Below are 24,353 nucleotides of genomic sequence, written 5' to 3'. Positions count from 1 at the left end.
CCTCCTCTGTTGCATTATTGATCAAGAGATCCAATAGGAGGAGCCAGCCCCATGCGCAGGTGTGGTCCCTGCCTGCCAGGCCACGGGAGGGGTCCCAGCCTGTGGGTGTCAGCAGTGAGGAGGAAGGCCCTGAGATGAGAGGCCCTCCCCACAGGCTCCAGGCTCCAGAGGACGGTGCAACCCCAAGTCCTACCTATTTGGCCACAGGGACAAGAAGCTGAAATTTCATCTGGTGACAACCAGGCTCCCACAAGCCACCACCATCCCTGGATCTCCGCCTGTCTGGCCACAGGTAAGCCTCTCAGAGTGAGGGAGGGGCTCCTCAAAGTCCCGAGGGTATCTTGAGCCCCACATCCAGTGGGCTCCAGAGGGGGCTCACACGCCCTGAGACAGTGCCCTGGGAGTTATGGGGCGGTGGGTGGGCTGAGCCTAGAGATATAGCCAGAACCTCAAATGGTCCCCCAGCCAGGAAGCACCCTGCAGAGAGCCCCAAGTCACCTTTCGGGGGCACTGGATGTAGTCATGGGCTATTGCTAAGGGGTTTCCCTTTCTAATTGGGGTTGGCTGAGACATAAAGCATCTGTCTTCCCTTTGGGTACCTGGGGGAAGAGGTAAGGTGCCAGGCAGCCCCAGGAAGCCCCCAGGGGGACAGTACCATCCCCAAACCTAAGCTCGGGCCTGTCTGTGTTGGCCTCCCCACCCTCTTGTGCCAAGAGGCCAAGGCCCAGCCAGCTTGCCTCCTGGGTGGTACCAAGGGTCCACACTTGGGAGCCCCACCTGAGCTCTGGGAGTGGTGGTAGCTCCCAGGCACCAGAAGGGCCCAGACTTCTCTCCTCACCAAGAAGGGTCCACAGATGGGGTGGGGCAGACACAGGACAGGCCCAGCCCCCATCTTCTGGTTTCTGGGCCCTGCCCTGAGGGAGCACTCAGGTATCTGGAGGACAGGGAACGGGTAAGGGTGAGTAAAGCACACCTGCTTTTGTAAAGGTGGTGGCTGCACTGACCTCCCGAGCCTGATGGCCTTGTGGGTCCTCCCAGAGGAGCATCCCGGGCAAAGGGTTTGGAGAGTTTCCTTATACAATGAAGTCATTGTGCACGGGAACTGGTAGGGTAGACGATGAGCTCCAGACAGGCCCAAGCACCTCATCCCCAGGCAGGCGACCCCACTGTGCTACCCACAGACAGAGCCCACCTCCCACAAGGAGAAAGTCACAAAACTGTAAGGTCAATCCGAAGGCCAAAGCCAAGAGTCCACATCCCTAAACTACCTCTGTTTCCAACTCCTCTGCTGTGTTTCTGCTCAAACCGAAGAAAATCCTGGTAATGGGCTCAGAGCTCCTTTTCTGGCCAGTGGGTCTTTATTCCAGAGTTGGGCATGACTACCACGGCATCTAGAGCAGGGACCACGTGCTCCTGCTGAGGCCGTGACATGGGAGCCCCTGTCTCTCAGAGCTGCCACTCCATGGCTGTTTCAAGGAGTGCAAGAGTTCCTCGGGGGCAGCCCCATCCCTCCCTCAACCCGGCCAAGTGTGACAGCATAAACTGGGGCTGCTGGGTGGGCAGGAACAGCCCCTGGGGGCCCGGTGTTCACATGCGGTTATTGTGGGATCTGTCGCAGTGAAACCCCATGCCCCCTAAAGCTGCAGATGAGCCATAGACCCCCCTCAAAGACACCACCTGTCCTGTTCTGTCCAGTTCTGACAGGCACAGTAGCACAAAGGTAGTGTTCAGAATCACCGCCACCTGATACAGGTCAGAAACTGCAAAAACCCCTCTCCACGGGAAGTCAGCTTCCTCCTGAACTCAGGTCACACCGAGGCCACACATCTGTATACGTCATACCTGCTCATGGTCCTGCATTCTGAAACATCAGCCCCATAGCATGAAGCAGGTGCTCTGGGCTTACCTGCCCCCATGTGTGCTGCTCTCAGCTGGTGACCCACTGAGACCACCGTTTCATCTGGCTTGCGCCTGTGAGTCTGCAGGAACTGTGTGCAGGAAGAGAGTCGGGGGACCCATCAGGGCTAATGTGATGGTGAATGTCAGGCAGCCCTGCCACCGGCATGCCCCAGGCCCTTCCCGAAGCCCCGTGTGGCAGCCCTGCTCCAATATGGCTTTTGCCTAATTAGGGTAATTTAAGTGAAAGTAATCAAAGCAATGGGAGATCTCTTAATAAACTGTCACCAACACGTTCATCACTCGGGTGTTGTGCCCTTGTGAAAGTCAGGGAGACTGGGCCCTGCCATCACACCTGCCTGCCCTCTGCATATCTTGATCCCAGACTCTGCCTCCGCCCATGGTGCCCTCCCTAATGAGCCAACTGGCCAACGCCCGACATCCCAGGACACCTGGACCCTGAGAAAGAGTCACAGCAGCTCCTGCTTCCAGTGCCCCCCATGCTCCCTCCTCTGTCTCATGGCACCCATGTTGCCCCCACTCTGCCAGCAGGCACTCAATCCACCTATTTTCCTGAGCCCTGCAGAGGAACCAGGGTTCACCTGGCATCTGGGCACTTTGGCAACTTGAATTGGAAGAGTCCCTTGCCCAAAGTAAGATGATCTCTCTGGGGACACGCAATTCATCTATCTTCCCCTGGCCCCCCCACCACCACCACCTGCCCCAAGCTGCCTGAGTGGGGCTCAGCATCTCAGACCCAGATGCAACAGCCCCTGCCTGCAGAGCCCTCCTATCTTGCTTCTTGCTGCTGCTGGGGTGGGGATGGCAGGAGATGGAGGGGGATCCTAAAACATCACGTAATGTCTCACCCCTTCTTCAGCTACAGTCAGGGTGACCCCCAGCCAGCAGGCCGATGTCACAGCTCCTCAGAGCCGCCTTCTGGGACTTGCCTCAAGGAGGGCAGGCCCCTGCTCAAGACAGATGGCACCTGGCCCCCTTCCCCCGGCCAGAGCCAGCAAGTCAGCGGGAAGGGGCCCCTGTGCAGAAAGGTGGGGCTGCAGGGTGTGGGAAACAGCCGGTGCGGAGGGGCAGGCCCGCAGGAGCCCAGGTGGAGGGCCGGCCTGGGGTGGCCGGTTTCCCTGGAAGCACCTTTCGGGAAGAGGGGCTGGCGGTGAAGGCAGAGCTCTGGGATGGCGCGGCCCAGGGCGCTTCTCCGCGGAGCTCCCTCCCCAACTGGGAGGACCGCAAGGATGGGCGAGGGCTGGCTCCGGCCCCCAGTGGCCCCGAGACCCCCACAAACTCGGGGTTCACGGTTTCAAGGCTGCCCCAGAGGGCCTGGGGGCGGGGTCCGGGGCAGGCGGGGGGGGGGGGGGGGGGGGGGGGGGGGGGGTACGAGGCGGGGGCGGGGTCCAGGGCGGAGGCGGGTGTCTAAGGCGGAGCCCGGGGCGGGGGCGTGGGGGTCCGGAGCTGGGGTGGGGTGGAGGGGGTCTGGGGCTGGGCGGGCGCGGGCGGGGTCCGAGGTGGGGTCGGGGGCAGGGTGGGACGGGATCTGGGGCGGGGACGGAGCCCAGGGCGGGGACAGGGTCCGGGGCGGGGGCGGGGTCGCGCCCGGCCGCGGGGGGCGCCGCTGAGCAGCCCGGAGGCGGGGTGTTGACGCTCTCCTGGGAAACGGACCCTCTGGCGGAGCCGCACCCACCGTCCCCGCGCGCCCTTGGAGCACAGGCGAGCATGCTTGTGAGCTCGTGTGCCTGTGAGTGTGCATGCGTGTGTTCTGTCGCGGGGTGTCTGTGCGGGTGTTCGTGCAGGTGTCTGTGTATTGGATGGGGCTTGTGTGCAGGCACTTTGGGGCCTGAGACTGTCCTGCAGGTCAGGTTTGGGAAGGGTGGAGGGCAGTGGCAGGGGCTGGTCCCCAGAACCAACCTCAGAGCTGACCCCCTGACCTGGACTGCCCGGCCCTCCTAAGAGCCAGGCAAGCGCCCCTCACCACGCAGCAGCCCACTGCACCCCCCTAGAATGGCGGGCTTCGGGAGGCGGGCAGGGGCCTGGTCCTGAGTTTGGGAGGGTCTCTGGAGACTCAGCTGAGAGAGTTGGCCCCTGTGACCTAGACAGGGAGGGGTTGGGGAGGTTCCACCTTCCCCTGGGGCCCTCTGCTGGGGGTGGGTTGGGGAACAAGGGTCTGGAGTCCCTGACCTCGCAGGCCTCCCAGCTCCTCATGTGGGTGGCCGGGCAGCGGAAGGGTCCCATTCTGCAGAGGAAGGGAGCCTGGCCAGCCCTGGCAGATGAGCCCAGCCCCGCCCAGCTCTTCGTCAAGGGTGCTCTGCACTGACTTTGGGGTCTCTGTGGGGAGGGGTGGGAACTAACCACACTCCCCCCATCCCAGGTGCCCTCGAGCTGGACATGGGCCCCTCACGGGCACAGGCGTGATGTCGGCGCAGGAGCTTGTGGCCTGTCTCTGCCGGGAAGGAGACCAGCACCTGGCCCTGGGAGAGCCCCCGTTGGCCACGGCCTTCTACCTGGCTGCCTTCAGCTGCCACGCCCCCTCGGCCATTCGCAGGGTCAGAACTGCCCTGGCTGAGGCCCGAGGGGCACCTGTGGTGGCCACCCTAGAGGCCTGGTGCCGCGGTGACAGCCAGATCCCGGCCATCCACTGGGACGGCATGGCGGTTGTCTCCCTGACAGGGACCCAGGCCTCCGCTTTCCTGGCCACCCTCTGCCCAGACCACCCAGCCGCGGTCCTGCACTCCCTGGCCAGTCTGCTGGCACAGGGGCGCCACCAGGAAGTGGTTCAGCGCTGCAGCACCTTGCTGGATGCTCACTCCCAGCAAGCCCTGGAGCTTCGGCTGACCCGCGCCCTGGCCTGGGTCCTGTCCGGGGTGCAGGTAGACGCTGGTGTGGCAGGATATCTGCAAGCCTTTGCCACGAGTGCAGAGCGGACCGTGGCGTTTGTGCGAACCCACCAGCAGCCTTACCTCCCCATGCTGATCAGCACCCTCCAGGACTATATCTCAGGGCGCCAGGAGGCGGAGGACCCCATCAGCCAGCAGAAGACTGGCTGTCGGGGACTCTTGGGGGCTCTGGACCCTGGGGGCACCTGGAGCAGTGCCCTGTCACCGGAAGCCCTGCTCCGCAGTGGCAGGTATGAGGACTGCCGCGCAGCATGCAGCCGGGCCCTGGATCTGATGGGCAGCCAATCCCAAGGTAAGAGTATGGTTCTTGTTCCCCTAAGGGCCAGGGTGAAAGTTGGTCCAGCTGTGCCTTCACAGCATGCGTACATCCTGGTTATAGTGTGTGTGGGGGGGGGTTGTTCCAGGGGTGGGGGCACCATGGTGACAAGCCCTGTCCTTACAGAGCACCCAAGAAAAAGTGCTGCTCTAGCCGGGTGGTCAGGGAAGGCTTCTTGGAGGAGATGTCACTTGAGTTAAGACTAAAGGATTCCAGGCAGCAGAAAGAGAACACACCAGGTCCCTAAAAGAGGAAGAACTTGGGGTGTCCATGCCACTGAATGGAACCATAGTGGCTGTTGGGGAGCAGGAGCAGAGGGAGAAGAGGAAGCACGGAAGAAATAGAGGTGGCTAAGCCCTGCTGGCCCCTGAAAGGACTTTGGCTTTTACCCCCAGGGCAGCAAGGAGGGTTCTAAACTGTGGAGTGAGGTACCCTGGGGCACATTCTATAGTTTCTCGTCTGCCGCATGCAAAATGTGCCCGGTGAGCCAGAGTGGTAACAGAAGCTGCTGAGAGGCTGGGCGGCTGGGAGGAGGATCAGGCTGGGAGGCTTTAGGCGCAGTCCTGGGAGGAGATGGCAAAGGCGCAGAGAGAGGATGAGGGTCAAGGATGAGTTTAGGAGTTTGGCCACTGGATTGCAGTGACAGGGGAGGAGGAGACAGGGAAGGGGGTGACAGGGGCTTCAGACCCTGCCAGCACCTTGCTGGATGCACCCAGTTGGAGATCCTGCACCTGTCTGGTCCCTTTCCTGTGTCCTCCTTCTGGTGGGAGTGTGGGCAGTGGGTGAGTGGGTGGGCGCAGAGCCAGAAGCCACACACCAGCCTACCCCCAACGCTCTGAGTTCACTCCCAGCTGCATGGCCTTTCTGTGCCCTTCCCCAGGAGCACATGGGGATGGTGGCTACACCCACTTCTGAACTGGATGTTTTTATTTCAGTGGAAGTATGTATCAAACCCTTAAAATGGTGTCGCCCACTAAGTGCTCAAAAAGATGTCCCTTGAGTCAATCATGTGGACATGTCATTAGACAGCTGAACACTGAACCTCAAGATGAAGGGGAGCTTGGTCTGAAGAAGGGGCTTCAGAATCCAAACTACACAGAAGGGATTAAGCGTTAAGGGCTTTGATATGGAAGGAGGGGGACAGCCACACTTGCAGATGGGGAACGGCAGGGCTGGCTGCCATTCATTCAACACACGGTGGGCGACCCCCTTTTTAAAGGTCATGAAAACGTATGCAATTTCCAAGAGCACCTGGAGTGTTTATGGTGGGCTCCAAATGACCCACCACACTGTCCCCATGAGGCAGGACCCAGCGAAGGGGAGAGGAGGACAGGAGGACAGGAAGGAGGAAGAAAATGAGGAGCCAGAAGATGCAGGTGTTTGCAAGATGACAGGTGTGCACAGCCATGTCTGCCATGAGAGGACAGAAACCATCTGTTTTATGTGCCGCATGGGGTTCACTGGTGACCCCAGTGTTGGTGTGCTGGGGAGGCAGGGATCAGGCTGAGAGAACTGAAAAGTAAGTGGGCAGATTTGTTTCTGGAAATGTGCTAGACCAGATGCCCTGAAGCCCTCCTACTATAGAGGGTCCAAACAGCTCAACAGACACACAAAGAATCCTGAGCTTGTGAGAAAGTAGGATGCCCTCCATGCCCAAAACAGACATGTGCAGTGGCCTGTGAGCAGGAGCAATGCCACTTCAGGCTGGGGGCACTCAGCAGCTCCTTGGGGGGATGGGGAACTTCCACCTTAATGCCCAACAGAAGCCCCCCTAGAGACCAGAACTCCCAAGGCTACCACCTTAGGGAGCAAGTGTGGTAGATAAGCCTGCCCACCCCCCAACCCAGAGGGGACTGCCAGGAAGCTTATCTGTCCTGCCTTGGCTCTAAAGTGGACAGGACTATGTTTCCTAAGAATCACTGCATTCATTAGCCCTAGGTCACTGTGTCACAGGGGGTCACCTTATTGCTACCGTCAGCACAAACATGGCTTACAACATGCATAAATAAATCGCCTACAACAGACTTTTTACAAACAAGTCCCCTATAACAAATGTATTCTAATTATAAAGGTCCTTGAAAACACTGAACAAACCCTGTTCATGTGGGACAGTGCTCTGCCCTTCTCGGTAAGCAGACATACAGGGACACTCTACGCAGACAAGCATAACTATAGTTTTAACTCAAATCTCCCTTGGGTAAGCATCCAGGCACCAAGGTTCCCTGACTGGCTAATCTTCCCAAAGTGCCCACAGCAACCATCTCTCATTCATTCAAGGTTCTTCATTAAGAACTACTGCAGTAGGTGGAAAGCTTGGCCATGGTTGGTAAAGCTCTTCCTAGCAAGGAGGCAGAAGTTGGCTTGGCCTCAAGACATACTGGGACCCATAGAAAATAGTGCAGTGGATGTGATGTTGTGTGATTCTGGAGGCCATGCCTCAAGGGACCCAGTAGGTTCTACACTCATCTTCTTGCAACACCCTCAGTGCCATGTTAGGAAGCTAGACCAGTGAACCACAAAGGCACACACAGAGGGAGGCTCTACCAATGGCTAACAGTAAGGCCTCCAGCCTGTGAGTGGGGCCACCTTACACCCTCCTGCCTAAGCCAACAGATGGCTGCAGGCCTTAGGGACCCTGGGTAAGATCAGCAGAACTATCCAGCTCAACTCAACTCAGCCCAGATTGAGGAAGAACCGTGGGTCTTCTGACTGTTGAAATGGTCATTCTTTTAAGCCACTAAGTTTTGGGGAAGCTTGTTGTACAGCAATAGTAACCAATAAAACTGCTGAGTCAGAGCAACAGTTTTTGATGCATGTTTTAGGCAAAACTCAGGTAAATGATATAGGAGTTATAATTTTACATTTCCATTATAATATTATTCACTACCTTCATTAATGAAAGAAAAAAGAACATATGCTCATTGCACTGAATTCAGGAAAAGCATTTTATAATATTTTTGACACCCTACAAACTTAAACAAAGAATAGAAGGAAACTTAATTGAAAAAGCTAATATCTATCAACATCTTACCAAAATATCAACTTAATGGTTGATAGAAGCCTTCCATTTAGGGGCGCCTGAGTGGCAAGTCAGTTGGGCATCTGCCTTCAGCTCAGGTCATGACTCAGGGTCCTGGGATCGAGCCCCAAGTCAGGTTCCCTGCTCGGTGGGAGGTCTGTTTCTCCCTTCCCACTGCTCGTGCTTTCTCTCTCTGTCTCTCTGTCATGTATATATAAAATAAATAAATAAAATAAATCTTTTCTTAATAAAGACTTCCATTTAAAATCAAGAATGTAGTAGCTGCCTATTCTCCCATTTATCTATTATTATACTAGAGATGCTAGCCAATGCAATAAGATAAGAAGAAAATAAATGTAAGACTAAAAAGGAAAAAACAAAGTTATTCTAGACAATATGATTAGCTATGTAGAAACCCAACAGAAATAACAAAAACATATTAGATATAGGAACAGAATTTAACAGAATATACAAAAAGCATTTATATTTATAGACCCCAGCAACAAATAGAAACTTTATAATTTGGGATCCCTGGGTGGCGCAGTGGTTTGGCGCCTGCCTTTGGCCCAGGGCGCGATCCTGGAGACCCGGGATCGAATCCCACATCGGGCTCCCGGTGCATGGAGCCTGCTTCTCCCTCTGCCTGTGTCTCTGCCTCTCTCTCTCTCTCTGTGACTATCATAAATAAATAAAAATTAAAAAATATATATTAAAAAAAAGAAACTTTATAATTTTAAAATATTCATTTACCATAGCAACAGAAAATAATTTATTTCAAACAACCATACAGCCTTGTGGAGAATATTATAAAATTTTAATAAAATACAATAAACAATACCTACATAAATAGATATCCAATGTCCATTGTTAGAAAGATTTGATATTATAATAGAAGAACAAAAAAAATAATAGACAAGACAAAGAAAAAGGAGGGGAAAGAAATAAGCAGGAGGTGTGGTAGTGGAGGGGGAGGGGAAGGAGAAGAAGAAGATGGAAAAGAAGAAGGTGGTGGCATAAATATTTGCTTTACCAGTTAATGCAAAGCTATACTACCCAATACAGAAGGTTATTGACTTAAAGGATAGATAGAAAGACCAATAAAACAAATTAGAAAGTCCAGAAAGAGGCCCATGGATATCCAGAAATTAATATGTGAGAGTGAGCATCGCAGATGTAGAGGGAAAGAAGAGGACCGTTATTCAGTGGATGGTGATGATTCTGGGGGGGGGGGGAATTAATTCCAGATGGATTATGTGATAGCTAAGTCGTATAGTTTCTAAAGGAAAATATAAGAGAATATCATTGAAATTTCTGTGGATAGCTGGACCTCTTAAGATACAAACAGTGGAAACAGTAAAGGGAAATTTGTTACATTTGATTAAATTAAACTTTGTAAACTTGCATTTTGCCTATACCTATAGAAAATGAAAGGAAAATGCACCTCAGAGAGAAAATATTTGCAAAATATACAATGGGCAAAAGATTAATACCCAGAGTATTTGAAGAATTCCTACATTCCAATAAGAAAAAAAATCCAGTATGAGAATTGGCAAAACCATTTCCCATAAAGAAAACACAGATGGCAAAGAAACATGAAAAATGTACGGCATCATCGTAAGAATACAAATGCAAATTAAAACAGTGAGATACTATTCTCCACCCACCAGACTGGGGAAAAAAATTATTATATTAATTAAATAAACTGGCCTCACTAGTAATCAGGAAAATAAAAATTAAAACAACAATGGGACAGCATTTTGTATCCTCCCATACTGTCAAAAATTTTAAGTCTAATAATAGAAGACTTTCATAATAGTGGACTAGCTTGACCAGACTGTGTTCCACAGACAGCAATGATAAAATTTGGACAGAATACAAAATACCATTATATGAAGACACTGGACAGTGACCAAATGTAGGCAGAAACAGGAAGTTGACCCTTGAACTATGAGGATTATCCAATGTGAGATTTGCAACCTTGCAACTTTTTGCCCAAAGAAATACCTCAATCCATGCTTTATCCACATAGAACAGGAAGCTGCAGTTTTATTGGCTTGAGATGTTGTAGGACAGAGTTCAGCCTGAAAAAAGTAACTGGAAGTTCAGAAGAAAGATCCTGAAAAGGAGGGAGCCACAGAGGGGGCTAGACCCAACATCTGTGCATTAAATCCTTGGTAGACCATCAAACTACACAAAAGTGGGAGAGCCTGGGTGGTCTGAAAGAGCAGCTACTGGAAGTAGCAAGAACTAAATGGAGATTTTAGCTGAGCCCAGCAAAAGTAAGACAGAATATGGAGTTGGATCCTATCCCATTAACCGCTCGCTAAAACAAAATTTGGTCCTCTTCAGAGGAACATGTCTAATAAATGCACAGTCTCTACAAAACACTAACCAGATGTCTAGTGTACAATTTTAAAGAAAAGGGAAGAAACATGCAAAGAAACAGGAAAATAAAATGTGAGCCACAGTCAGGAGACAAAAAAGTCAATATAAACTGACCCCAAGATGATCCAGATGCTGAAATTAGCAGACTAAGGCCTTTTTTTTTTTTAGGAGTTTATTTGACAGAGAGAGAGAGCGAGAGAGAGAGAGAGAGAGAGAGAGCCAGAGAGCACAAGCAGGGGGAACAGCAGAGGAGGAGGGAGAAACAGGCTCCCCACTGAACAGGGAGCCCAACATGGGGCTTGATCCCAGGATCCTGAGATCATGACCTGAGCTGAACGCAAATGCTTAACCAACTGAGGCTCAGGTGCCCAAGAGTAAGGACATTAAAGGAACTATTATGGATGTGTTCAAAAACTAAAGGAAAATATGGTCATAATGGCTGAACAAATGTGGAATCTGAGCAGATAAATGAAACTAAAAAAAAAAAAAAAAAACAAAATGGAGATTCTAGAATTGAAACTTTTATAGCATAATGGAGAAAACAAAAGGGCCAGTCAAGTTGAAGATAGAGATTATCCAACATGAAGAACACAAGAAAAATGAGCAGAATCCTGGTGACCTGTGGGACAATTACTAGAAACCTAATGTGTGTAATTGGAGCCTCAAAAGCAAAGCAGAGAACACACTTCTATGTGGGTAAATAAATAACAAATCTCCCCACTCCCTAAGGACAGAGTTCACTCCCTAAGATCCATGAACTATTGCAAAAATCAGGTGAAGTATTTTGTCGGGAGTTAGTAACTGACAGAAAGGCCCAAAGTCTCTTTTACTTTGGCCACCAGGACTAGACAGGGTGACCTTGATGGTTAGTTGGTTGGTTGGTTGGTTTTTTTGTTTTTTGTTTTTTACATGACTCAGGTGTGGCATGATGCTTACCCAAATGGTAACAGGGCAGGGCAGCAGAAATGCAAGTGCTCTGCTCTCTCCTGATTCACTGTAAAGGATTATTATTGCCAAGGTGCTTCAGTTACGTTAAGAGGGAAAGCTCTTTGAGAACTGTGAAGGACCCCATGCCAAAAGCACTAGAGTGGACGTTCTGAGATGCAGGAGTGAGAATTGCTGGAGTTCTGTGAACCTTCCCTCCCCAGTGGTATTTTCCTAACCTGTAATGCCAGTGTGGGTGCCCATGATCTTGAGCTCCTACCAGCACCAGGTTTTCTGGGGATGCTCTCCATGGGGTGCACCTTCCTGGGGCCCTGTTGGGAAAGGGTGGCTTGGCTTTCGTTACCAGAAATCCCCCATCCTCATGACCACACTCAGACATGAGGTACAAAGATGGTGAGGTGATGCTGTTGCTGATGGGAACCTCACCCCCGGGGCCCTGTTCCAAATCCCAGAAGGGGGCTCTCAATCCCCAAATCCATCATTAAAAAATAAACAGGTTTTGTAACTAAATTTATCTGTTGGCCCAGCAGTGAGGCTGACTTTGAAGTCATTAGGAAGAGGGAACCCCGGGTGGCTCAGCAGTTTGGCGCGGGCCTTCAGCCCAGGGTGTGATCCCAGAGTCTTGGGATCGAGTCCCACATCCAGCTCCCTGCATGGAGCCTGCTTCTCCCTCTCTCTCTCTCTCTCTCTCTCTCTCTATCTATCTCTCCTCTCTGTTTCTCATGAGTAAATAAATAAAAAATCTGAAGTCATTAGGAAGAGAATGCTGCTGGGTAGGCGTGCATGAGGCTGAACCCCCACCCCCCTACCCGTCCTCCCAGGGCTGTCTGCCTGGATTCTGCTCTGTCACTGACTGTTCATCCTGGTGATGCAATGTCCCGGGCTATTGGGACGCTCTAGGGAGATGCTGTGAGATGCTTCAGAGGGTCCAGAGCACTGGACCGCGGAGGCTGCAGGAGGCTCCCTGGAGGATGTGACCCAACAGGCAGGACCAGTGCCACTGTTTCTCTCCCTAGGTGAGCGTCGGGCCGCTCTGCTGGTCACTCGGGCGGCTGCGGCCTTATTCCTAGACTGTGGGACCCAGGACCTGCTTCAGGACCTGCACGAGGCCTTCCGCCAGAGCCCTTCGGGGGCGCGGAGGCAGTTTGAGGTGGTGCTGTCCGCGGGGGACCGAGAGCGCTTGCGGGCCCAGGCTCAGGAGGCGGCGGACCTGGGCTTCGCTCACTTCCAGGAGGCCGTGCGGAGCCGCGCCGAACTCCGCGAAAACTCCGGCCGCGAGCTCCTGGCCCCGGTGACCCGCGCGCTCCGTGTCCTGCTGCGCGTTGCGCCGCCCAGGGTGCGCCCGGCACTGGGCACTCGCTTGGCCGAGTGCCTGCTGCTGGCGGGGGACGCGGCTGGCGCGCGGGCGCTGTGCGAGCGCTTGCTGCGGCCTGCGCGCCCCAAGGACCGCGCGGACTACCGCGCCCGGGGCTGCCCCGGGGACCGCACCCCCCTATTGGCACTGCGAGGCTTCTGCGCGCTGCACGCCGGCGACACGCAGCGCGCCCGGGAAGACTTCCAGGAGGTGGTGGAGCACGGGCCGCCGCACCTGGGTAGCTGCGTGCGCGCGCTGTGTGGCCGGGGGCTGCTGAGGGTGCTGGAGGGTAGCGCATTCCTGGGTGCTCTGGACTATGTCACCGCCTGCCGCCTGCAGCCCGAGGAAGCACTGCTCATCGCCAAGGCCTACGTGCCCTGGAACCAGCGAGGCCTCCTGCTGACGGTGCTGCGGGAGGAGGGCCGCAGGATGCTGCAGCGGAGGCCAGACCTGGGGCTCGCGGGCACGCAGGGCCGCAGGAGTAAAGCCGTGGAGATGGACCGCCCCGAGGAGCAGGAAGGGTAAATCTAGTCCGGCGCACCCCTGGGGCTACCACTTCATTCTGGTCTCCTGAGAGGTAGTGGGGGGGGGGGGGGCGTGTGTCTTCCCTTTGGACAGATGAGTAAACTGAGGCAGGAAGCCCCTGGGGGATTTCCCTGAATCCTGGTTCACAGTTTTAGCGCAGGAGCCCAGGTCTTAGGAATTTCGGTCCCCAACAATGGGATGCTTTGTGGGCCTGTCATAGAAAATTAAGAACTCAAAAATGGGAATGAAAAAATAAAGCGTTCCCATCACTCCACCCAGCAATAGCATTCCCTTCTAGTTCTTCTCTGTGCATAGAAAATACAGTTCACTAAACTGTGCGCTCTAGCTGCAACTTATAGCCCACCTTTTTCACTAGTAGATCAGGGATATTTCCTTTGCCCCTAGATTCCTCATTGCGCAGCCCAAGCCATGGCCCATCCTGTGAACACCCGGTCCCTCCTTGTCCATTCCTACAGCCTTGCCTTCTGTTGTAGCCCAGACGCCTTCACGATGTTCTGGTAGACTGGGCAGAGGTGGGGTTTCTGGGTCTGGGAACACAGCCCCCTGTGAAGTCCTTGACTCCTGGAGCTGCCCCACCCACTTCAGCCCTGATGTTCAATTTGGAGTTTTTTTCCAGCCTAATGGGTGAACCTGCAGCTGTTTTGATTTGCACTCATCTGGTTGCTGAGACATGATAGGAAGATGTTTTAGCAAAGCTCAAAGCATTGAGCTGGGAGCCTCCCCAGGGGGGCACATTGGACAGCAGCTCTGCCTCCAGGTTGGGGGCCCCTTATACTTTTGTCTCTGGCAATTGTCATAACTGGAGGCTATAGCCCTCTTCCTAGTGGGAGTTCCTGAACATTCCAAAGGCAGCCTGTGTGATATCTAACTCTGCCTGTGACACCCCTGAGCCCTGCGAGGCCAACACTGTTATCCTATTTCTACAGAAAAGGAAACTAAGACACAGTTGGCTTGTGGTCAGCCCACAGCTTCCATCCCCATCTGTAAAACACTTGCCCCATGCATGGGGTGGTGGGAGGATGGAGCAGGAAGTGAGCACCAAGGGATGTATGTCAGAGAGGGCAGCTATGCCTTCCGGAGTTGGCATGTGTGAGGGGCCTTCCAGCAGGACCCGAGATCTGTAGCTGGGTGAGAAGGGAGCTGCCTGGCCCAGTGCACGGGGACAGAATTTGCCTGTGGCCCACCTGCCTGGGCAGCTAAAAGGGGTGTGGGCATGGGGCTGGGCTGGCTCTCTCCCAGCTGTTCTCTCCACAGGGACGCCCGTGGTGTGTACCAGCTGGCCCTGCTCTTGATGGAGCTGGACAGGGAAGACGAGGCTTCAAGCCTCCTGGGGGCTGATGCCCTGTACCGCCTGGGCCGTCTGGAGGACGCCCACAAGGCCCTGCTGCTGGCCCTCTCCCGGAGGCCCCAGGCGGCGCCTGTGCTCGTGCGACTGGCCCTGCTGCAACTGCGCAGGGGCTTCTTCTATGACGCAAACCAGGTGAGGAGGCCCTCCCTGGGAGGTGGGGTGCCACAGGGCAGGTGCAAGTAGACCACAGCCCATTGGCCTGGACTTTGGAGCAGGTAAAACTTGTCCTGGCCCCAAGCTCTGCCACCTCCATCCAGCAAGGCCCCCTCACCTCCCTGACCCTCAGTCTCTTTGTCTGTGCCCTGGTCTTGTGGGTTGTCCCTGAAAGAGCTGGAGCAGGTACCCAAGGCCCAGCAGGTCTCCAGCATGCACTAGCGCTTCATATTTGCTTTTGTTGTGTTATAAAGGAAAGGGACCGAAAGTTAGGTGTAGACTGAGCTTCGCCCCAAATCTCCCAAGTAAAGTAGGCTTGGAGGTGACCTGTCCAGGGAGGGGGAGGCAGAGTACCTCACCTGCTCCCGGGAAAAGCAGCACTTCACCTCCCTCCGGTGTTATGAGGGAGTCAGAGGTTATGTTCCCGCGGAAGATGTCGGGCTTTGGGGCCTGTCAGCTGCTTCTGCGCGGGCCACATGGGTTCCTGGTCTCCCTGCGCTGGGCCCCACCGGTGGGGTAGGGAGGGATGCCCCAACCTATCGCTCTTCGGCTCTGCTTCAGAGGGTCCCTGCTCACCCGTGCCCGCTGTGTCTTCAGCGAGCGGCCAGCAGGGGCAGCATCGGGTCTGTGGGACGGAGCCGCTCGAGAGAGCCGAGGTTCTGTCCACCGGGCCTCCCTCCGCCCAGAGCGGGCACCGCTCCCAGGGCATTTGCGGGAGGACTCCCGGGACCCTCGCTCACCGTGCGGTTTGAAAGCCCCCTTTCCCCGCGCTTCTCATTTGGACCTGCAGAGTGCGGGCGCGTGGAGCGAGGTGTCCACCTCCGTGCCACGGCGGGGAGAGGCTGGGAGGCGACACCGGGCCCGCCCGACCCCACCCCACGCCGACGAAAGGAGCCCGGCGCGCACCTGCCGCGCTCTGCCTTCCGGGTGCGGGTGCGCCGCGCCAGCGCGGGAGACGCGCAGTCCCTGTGGCCGAGCCTAACCGCGCGCCCCGCCCCCGCGCGCCCCAGCTGTGGGCCACGCCCCCCCACGCCCCCGCAGAGGGGCCGAGGGTGGAACTGTCGGTCTTGGGCATCGCGCACAGGGACGAACCCGGTGACTGTCCTACTCCTGCAGCTGGTGAAGAAGGTGGTCCAGTCCGGGGACACCGCCTGCCTGCAGCCCACCCTGGACGTCTTCAGCCACGAGGACCGGCAGCTGCTGCGAGGCCACTGCCACGCCCGGGCCCTGGCCATCCTGCGGGCGCGGCCCAGCAGGGCCGACAGCACAGCCCACACCAGGGAGGCCATCGCCTACCTCTCTCTGGCCATCTTCGCTGCAGGTAGGAGCTGCCCGCCCACCCCCCGGATTCCTACCCTGTGCCAGGTACACAGGGGCACGAGGAGCCATGAGAAGCTCAGAGACCTGGGGGATCCAAGCCCACTCTTAGTCCACCGGGGTGTGCGTGCCCTGGCGGAGCAGGCCTTGCCCCGAGGCCCTAGCTGTTTGTGGGGGGGCGCTCTTCGACGTGAGCTGGGACCCTCCCAATACTCTGGGCTTCGAGCCCACACCCCCTGGGCCATGTGGGCAGGAGGGCCAGCAGTGGTTGAGGCAATTCTCCCAGCTTGGCCCCTCTCTCTCCAACTGGGAAAGGTCCTGGTTCCCTTAAGTCCTTCCTGGAAATAGTAGGGGCATCTCTGTCTGAGTGTAGCTGGTGTACCATATTTGCTCAGCCACCCCATCCAGCACCATCCTGGGTGACAGCCTCCTGAGTGGAGCCTTCTTGGAGGCGGGGGGAGGCATAGGGCACCTATGCTGGAGGGAAAGGACTTTGCCAAGGATGCACCCCAATTTCCTGGGGTGCACGGACATTCCAAGTGTGGACTTTGGATCAGAACACCAGGTGGACTCCACTAGGTGGCTCTGCACTTACCTCTTGTCAAGGTAGGTGACAGACACAGGTGGGAGTGAGGATTTCGTGAGCTAGTTCTGGGACAGCGCTGGGGTGGTGCCTGGTGCAAAGCTCAGGCCCCACATACGAGGTGGGGAAGGGGACACGATCCAGAGCATCCTGCCCGTGCCTTGTACTGCATCTGTCACTGGACAGACACAGGGAGGGGGCGTGGTGGTGCTGTCCTTGGGGAGGGGCCTCTGACCCACATTCACAGGGCTGCTCCCTGCCCAGCTGGCACCTTCACACTTTCAGCTATTCCATGTCCAGCCCAAAGACCCGTTCGTCTCCTGGCCCCTCACCTGGCCTCACCCCAGATGCAGCTGTGGTGCCCCCTCCTCTGTCTGACTGTCAAGCAGCCTAGATTCTGTCCACCCAGCTCAACCCCAGCTGCCCCCCAAGACTGTGTGCTGGTGCCCAGTGGTCTGTGAGCCCCCTGAGGTGGCCTCAGAGCTGGTGCCTCCCCTGCCGCACCCCCTGTTGGGCACCAGCAGATACTGAGTGAGGGCAGGCACACTGTACCCACCACAGCCCAACAGGAGTCACGTCCCATTGCCACCCCCCCTTTCTTCAGGGAGTCAGGCAGTTGAGTCCCTGCTCACCCGTGCCCGCTGTTATGGGCTCCTGGGCCAGAAGAAGACTGCCATGTTCGACTTCAACTCAGTGCTGCGGGCTGAGCCGGAGAACGTGCGGGCGCTGTGCGGTCGGGCGCTGCTGCACCTGACCTTGGGCCAGCAGCAGGTACCGCGCCCCTCCCTGCCTGGGGCTGGCCAGGTGGGCTGAGGGTAACAGTGCTTCAGGGGAGGCGGCACCTGGAAGGATCCAGGATACCTTCCTTCCCATCCCCAAGCACAGAGGGAGCAGGGCCAGGTGTCCTGAATGTGACAGCCATTAAAACTCCATCATCACTCTGCTGGGTTCAGAAAGTCTCTTCCTTCATGGGAAAAGGCCTGCTGCCTCCCAGCCTCAGCACAGAATGTGCAAGTCCTCGGGGCTACTAGACACCCCCCTCTCTCTGCTTAAAATAACAAGACCTCAGCTGCCTCACTGGGCACCACTCCCTGAGCGGTCTGCACAGAGCCCCTGGATTCGGGTGGTCAGTGGGCAGGGACAGGGGTGGGAGGGGCCACACCCTGTCAGGCTCCAGGCAGGTGCTTTTCAGAGAAAACCTGCCCTGGGCAGGGGGAGCTTCTCAGCCAGGAGCAGGGTGGCAGGTGAGTACTGAAAATGAGTGTCTGCCCTGAAGTCCTGCAGCCCAGAGGTGACCTGCCTGCCAAGCTTCTTAGCTACTTAAGGGTTGGAGTGCTAGGAAGCAAGGAGATATGATCCCAGGCACTGGGGGAGAGCCTATAGAGGGGGTACTGCCCTCTGGCCCTCAGGATGGCTGCGTTTCCTCCATGCGCACTGGTGCCTGACTTCCGTTCCTGCAGGGCACGGGCTTTCTCTCAGTGCGAACCCCCCTCGGGTCTGGCCATCCCTCCATCTCCAGAACTCTGGTACACGAACCATAGCTCGCCACGCTCTGCTCATGTCACCCACCAGATGGGCCCTCATGTGGAAAGGCAGGAACTGGGTGGTCTGCCCCTCCTGGTATCCCCAGCTCCCAGGCAGGTGCCCAGCCTGCCCTCCTATCCCTGCAGGAGGCCCTGGACGACATCCTCTTGGCTCTGAAGCTCGACCCCAGGACAGCGGTCCCTGAGATCTGCTCTCTGAAGCCAGAGGCCCAGGCCCTCATTGCCCAGGGCCTCTGGTCCCACTGTCGGGCCCTCCTGAGCCAGCCGCAGGACCGCAGGGACCCCCTCAGCGATGAGTATGCCCAGGGCCTCCTAGCTGTGGGGGAAACGCTGATCAGAATCGATGCCGGGCAGCTGAGCGGGCACATTCTGCTGGCAGACGTGCTCATTGCAGTAGGTATGCCCAGCCTAGGTTTGGGAACGTGTCTGTCCTGGCCCTCTCACCCCTGGTTCTTTCCCATAAAGCAAGAGAGAGACCCTGGATTCAGTGCCTCTTGAGGTCCTTTCCACCCCCAAATTCTGGTACCTGGCATTCAGTCCCCGGGTGGGGCCTGGGGTGCAAGCTCTCATTCACTCATGTGGTTTTGCTTGCAGGGAGGAGAGACAAAGGAGCGATTTGGGGTTTCATAAAAGGACCCAAACGCTTGGGCCTTCTCATTAACTTGTATGTTTATTCAGCAGATGTTTAGAGTGTCTGTGGAGCCCCAGGCCCCATCCTCGTTGGGCTTGTGTCAAGGCCCCATGTGCCACAATCCTGAGAATATTGTACTACTAACGTGAAAGGGGAGAGCTCTATGCAGCCTGCATTTCCCTGACCTGTCACTGTCACCTCCAGGCCCATGAAGTGCCCCCACCAAAGCCTATGCTACCTTGCTGCAGAGTGTATATTCCCGCAGGTGCTTGGGAGAGACCCTTGTGGTGACCACAGTGATGATGCTCAGAGCCATGCTGCTCAACCTAGGCGTCATGGGCTTTAGTAAACCGCCCCCCCCCCCAAAATGACTGGGTCACCAGGCAAGCTGGAACTGGCGTGGGGTCACTGTGTCCCTCTGACCCCAGGGCTGAGCCCTCCACCAGCTGGCCTCTCCCTGAGCCAACACTGAGCAAGAGAGGCTATGGCCAGCTTCCCAGCACCATGGCCAATGTCCTGCCTCCGCTGCACCCCGCCCCAGCACCCCCCTGACTGTCCCTCCCCGATCACGGACAGGCAGCTATGAGGAAGCTGGCGCCTGCCTGCAAAAAGCCCTGCACTCCACCCCGTGGTCAGAGGCGGCCCGAGCCCGGCGAGGCCTGCTCCGGCTCAAGAAGGGAGATGTGCTGGCTGCTGTGCGGGACCTGCAGTGCCTGGCAGAGACCGACGCCCCGGAACTCGGCTTCCTGCTGCATCGCCTGGAGGCCTCGGAGCAGCAGAGCCTCAGCCAGGTGTGCCCCGCGGAGCCCCCACCCCGGCCGCCCCAGCACCACGGGCCCATCCTTGTGGCAGCTCTGCCCGCCCTGCTCGCCTGCTTCCAGTTGGCAGGGGCAGGGGGCAGCCAGCCTGGCCACCTTAAACACCAACAACCTCGCAGCTTCTTTGCAGGAGGCATTATCAGCCTGGGGGAGAGGAGCCCTGATCCCTGGCAGGGAGCCCACGCCAACTCCCAGGTCAGGCAGAGAAAGGCACACCCCCCCCCCCCGCCCCACAGTGCCAGGCAGCAGGCAGGCAGTGAGCGGAGGGGCCTTGGGCAGGCCCACTGCCTCTGGCTGGCTTTTCATCCCGCTGTGTATTCAAGAATATCCTGAGCCCCCCACCCCACCCCACGGGCCTCCCATCCCAGGGAAGACAGTGCCAGGGTGCCCCTCCAGGAGAGCTGGTGTGAAGGGGGCGGTGGGGTCACCAGGGGGCAACAGAGGCGAAACCATGAAGGCACAGCCAGGCCAGGCCCGGGGTAGGAGAGAGCTCAGGACGGCCAAGAAGCAGGCGGCCAGTGCAGCTGGAGAGGATGGAGGCGGAGCGGCTGGGATGGGGGGGACAGGTCGGGGGGCGCCGCCCTCCAGTGGCTGCAGGGGAGACAAGTGGAGGGACCGGCAAGAAGACGCGGCCAAGAGCACGAGCCCAGCTTGGAGTCGCAGGGCCTGGGGGCAGCGCGTGCCCCGGACTCTTGGGGTGCTCTGGGGGCGCCCCCCAACAGAAGCCACGCTGCTGCCTCGGGAGGACGGTGGGAAGGGCCGAGAGAGCCACGGGTGATGCAGGGGGAGCAGCTGCGGGCCAGGAGAATGGGGGGGCTGGCGGGGGTCCCGGCGCCGCGGAGGCTGGCCGGGCCCGGGCCCCGCGAGGGCGCTGGTGCGGGGTCTGAGCCCGCGAGCCGCAGGGCGGGCGGGACCGCGGGGCGGGGCGGGGGACGCGGGCCGACCCGGAAGTCGATCGGAGAGGTCGCGTCCGCTTCCGGCGCACGCCCCGCCCTCCGGCGGCACTGCGCTTGCTCGGCGGCGGCTTCCGGTCGCGGTCGGGCCCGCTGCTCGCGCTCCCGGGGTGCGGAGCGTGCTCGCGGGTGCGCCCCCCGGGTGGCCGTCGGCGTCCCTGCCGGCCCCGGAGGCCGGAGCTCCCCCGCGGGACGGGAGGCGGGCCCGGGTGCCTCGCTCTGCGGGAGGAGCCCGGGGGCGGGGCTGGCGCAGCTGGTGAATGGCAGCCCCGGAGGCCGTGCCGGCCGCTGCCCGAGCAGGTGGGCCGCCCGCAGCGCCGCTCTGCCCGTCGGCCGGCTCTGCAGGGCTTGCGGGACCCGATGGTGAGGAACCCCGCAACGCGCAGCGGGCCCTGCCCCCGGCCTCGGCCGGGCTGCGCAGAGGCGGTGCTTGCTGCTGCCCGCCGGCCGGGCAGCCCGGGGATCCGCGGGCCTGCTGGGAAGGTGACCGCGGGGGGGTGCGGGGCTGAGACTCGGAGCCGGTCGCCAGATGATAGGAGCAGGGCTAGAGGAAGGGACGAACCAGTCCCTCCTGAGCCGGGCTCCGGGGTGGTGGGGCTGCGGGGGTGCCCCCACCCTGTCCCAGCTGTGCAGGGCCGAGGAAGGGGCTGGGGCTTTCGGGCTGACCTCCCTCTGTCCCTCTGTCCCTCTGTGCAGGCTGCAGCCCAGGAGGCCAACGCCCTCCTCAGCTCAGGGCAGCCTGGGCAAGCCCTGGGCTACTGCTCACTGGCTGTGCTCGCCGGCGGCAGCAGCGCCCGTCACCTGCGCCTGAGGGCCACCTGTCTGGCTGAGCTGCAGGAGTTTGGCCGGGCACTCGAGGACCTGGACCGTGTCCTCCGGGTGGATGTGGGGGACAGCGACCTCCCGACACGGGTGGAGGACCTGTGCTCCCGGGGCCGCCTGTTGCTGAGCCTGGGGGATGGGGATGGGGCCACGGGGGCCTTTGCCCAAGCCCTCAAGCTGGCACCCACCCTAGCCCAGAGCAGCCTGTGGGAGCGGCCAGGCCGGGCCCCCACTGCCCAGGCATTCCTGTGCCATGGCCAGACCTGCCTGGAGGAGCAGCGCTACGCAGAGGCCTGGACAGCAGTGGAGAACGGCCTCCTGGCAGACCCCGAGCACAGCAGCCTGAAGAGGCTGAGAGCCAGAATCCGGAGGGAGGCATCCTTGGGCTGCCGGCTCCACTGACCCTATGCTCCTGAGGCCCAAGCTCCAGCCACCCCGCCGTTCCACCCTGCCCAGGCTCCCGAGCCACAGGATACGGCAGGCCTGATGCAGAGCACACTCAGCTGAGGACAGAGACTCCACAAGAGCATGTAGATAGTATTACCTCAAGATGACAAAGCTATACGTTAACATCTTGAAGTTCCCTGCGTGTAAAGCAGCTCTTAGGTCCAAGAGGAGATCAAATGTGAAATCAAAGAATATTGAAAAACTAATCCTAAAACCTGTGCAAAGCAGCACCTGTAGGACAGCCCCAGCGGGGCTGAGGGAAGATCCAGCCCCAAGCAGATTACCAAGCAACAGAAGGAAAATGGAAGTGTGTGTTCAGTTCAAGAAGTTAGCAAAAGACAATAAAACTAAGGAAATCAGGAGCTAGGGATTAAGGATGAAAGTGGAAATTAATAAGTTAGGGATAAAGAATAGAAGAATAAATGCAAAACACAGTTCTTCAAAAATATAAGTCGATGAGCCGACAGCTAATTGTTGAGAGACAGAGCACAAGGGCCCTCACTGGCCGCACGGCTGCACGAGCCCCACCAGCTCTCCCAGCAGGAAGAAGAGTAGGTCTCACTCGGGTCTGAGGGCGCCCGTCACTGCACAGCCCAGTGGCCAAGTGACGTGGACCTGGCATCCTGCTGTAGTAGCACCTCTGGGTGGGATCTCGGGTTCTGTGGGGCTGCTCGTCATTGGCTAGTGTGAAGCAGAAGAGTTGGGATGGGGTCTCGGGAGACAAGCAGGGTCCCACAAGCAGTCACTGAGGGAGCTGTGAGCTTTCTGAGAGGACCTTAGGTATGGGCGGCCCACCTTACCTGGTTGTTTTGCTAACAGCCGTGTCAGACAGCCGGCAACACCTACTCCCCACGGATGTCTTGAAATGGACACCCTGGCAGCCAAAAGCTTAATGTCGGGCACACTACAGAAACAAAATTTAAAGTGACAAGGACAAAGTAACAGATACAGAGGAGATTAAAAACATCATGAAATGTTTCCCTAGGCAGATAAATTTGGAGGTTGGGATGAAATGGATTAGCTCCTAGGCAAATATTTAACTAAATGACCACAATCGGCCTAAAGCCTCTGCAGCACGGTTGTCCTGGAGGAAAAGCAGGCTCAGTTCCAGACGGCAAAACCTGTCAACCTTTAGAGGATAGTCCATTCCAAGTGTCTTTAAACTCCTTTATGCCAAGAAAAAGAAAAGCCTCCAAGTTCTTTGCTGAAGAAAGCATAATCTCAACCAAAAGAAAGCTGCAAACCAGTCTATGAATTACCAGTTCAGAAATCCTAAATGCCAACAAGCCCAAATCCAATGGTGTGTTAAAAAAGAATAACACTCTGAGCAACATACACAGGAGTGCAGAGATGGTTTAAGGTCAGGAAACACGTTCACGCAGTGCATCACAGAAATAGAGCCTAGAGGAAATAGGCCCTGTCATCCCTCCTGGGGACTGCTGTCGGGGTGCATGGTCACACAGGATGGGTCATCCCTACACCTCTGGACTCCTGTTCTATTAGGGAGGCTCTAGCATCTCAGCTTTATTAACTGTAGGCCACTGGAGAAGATTGTACTCGAACACATGAACTGGTGGCATCACTCCCAGCCACCAGTGTGCACCAGCCCATTATCTTCAGCATCTGTGCGGGTGCCAGCCCCGCCCAGAGCTGTATTCTCTCTGCCACAGCCTAGCACCCTCAGGCTCTGTTCCCACAAATTCCCAGGGTCCCTTGTGAATTGGTGGAATCTTGCAATTATTGGGGTGCATATGCTAGTTCCTCCAGGATCAAGCTTTGTACCTGACCCACCCCCACCCCACCGAGGATGCTGAGATTAGACCTGATTTGTGGTCTGGAGGCAATGGGTGAAGGAGGGGGTTCTGGAGGCTGAATAGAAAGCATCCTTTCTGGGCACCTGACCCACATGAGGCTCTCAGGATTCATAAAGGGAAAAAAAGGCAAGTCTCCAGCACCGGAGGACGAGCTGCATCCACTGGAAAGGGGCTCAGCTTCATCTGAGCACCGTCCTAGTTCCAGGCTCCCATTCCTTCCCAATGAGCATCCCAACTCTTAATAAGAAAGTTGATGAGACTGCAAATGCAACCAACGCTGTACTTGCACGGCTCATGGAAATAAATGTGTTTGGCTCAACACCATCAGCCTTGTGTCTGTCACTGGAGCTTCTCTCAAGGGCCCTGGAGTCCTCTGACTCCCAGGCTGTGACCTGAGCTGGTCATTTCCTGCCCGTATGTGCTCCAGGATATTCGAGAGAGCCCACCCCATGCCACAGTCCCTGTGGCCACTGTCACTTTGTGAACAGCCACATGCAGCAGCCCCTGATTCGGTGGGCGAGTCACAGCCACTGTGGTGACAGCGCCATTTGCTGTG

The 24,353-nt window shown here is 57.1% G+C and overlaps 1 protein-coding gene across 4 annotated transcripts; it reads left to right on the top strand.

The window, feature by feature from the left end:
- Positions 1–207: 207 nt before the first annotated feature.
- TTC34 (tetratricopeptide repeat domain 34) lies at positions 208–24,124 on the top strand. Of its 4 annotated transcripts, none has more exons than XM_041771795.1 (9): positions 208–292; positions 4,277–5,094; positions 12,484–13,342; positions 14,607–14,847; positions 15,985–16,189; positions 17,373–17,539; positions 18,439–18,709; positions 19,520–19,734; positions 21,411–24,124. In XM_041771795.1, the coding sequence occupies exons 2-9, from the start codon at positions 4,320–4,322 to the stop codon at positions 21,936–21,938; spliced, it is 3,261 nt and encodes a 1,086-aa protein (XP_041627729.1). In that variant the 5' UTR covers positions 208–292; positions 4,277–4,319; the 3' UTR covers positions 21,939–24,124. The 4 variants fall into 4 exon arrangements, with proteins under 4 accessions (XP_041627729.1, XP_041627731.1, XP_041627728.1 ...); XM_041771797.1 differs by lacking the exon at positions 208–292 and adding an exon at positions 3,501–3,646 and having other exon boundaries at positions 14,622–14,847; XM_041771794.1 differs by lacking the exon at positions 208–292 and adding an exon at positions 3,501–3,646.
- Positions 24,125–24,353: the final 229 nt, after the last annotated feature.

This window comes from Vulpes lagopus, chromosome 10, assembly GCF_018345385.1.
Source record: "Vulpes lagopus strain Blue_001 chromosome 10, ASM1834538v1, whole genome shotgun sequence".
Lineage (NCBI taxonomy): Eukaryota > Metazoa > Chordata > Mammalia > Carnivora > Canidae > Vulpes > Vulpes lagopus.
Note: the sequence above shows the minus strand (reverse complement) of the source record. Positions and strands in the feature narration are given on the sequence as shown.

Coding starts and splice junctions, on each gene's coding strand:
- TTC34 (XM_041771795.1), top strand. CDS start 4,320: ATGTCGGCGCAGGAGCTTGTGGCCTGTCTCTGCCGGGAAGGAGACCAG. Junction 5,095..12,483: donor GATGGGCAGCCAATCCCAAG/GTAAGAGTATGG, acceptor TTCTCTCCCTAG/GTGAGCGTCGGGCCGCTCTG. Junction 14,848..15,984: donor TCTTCTATGACGCAAACCAG/GTGAGGAGGCCC, acceptor CTACTCCTGCAG/CTGGTGAAGAAGGTGGTCCA.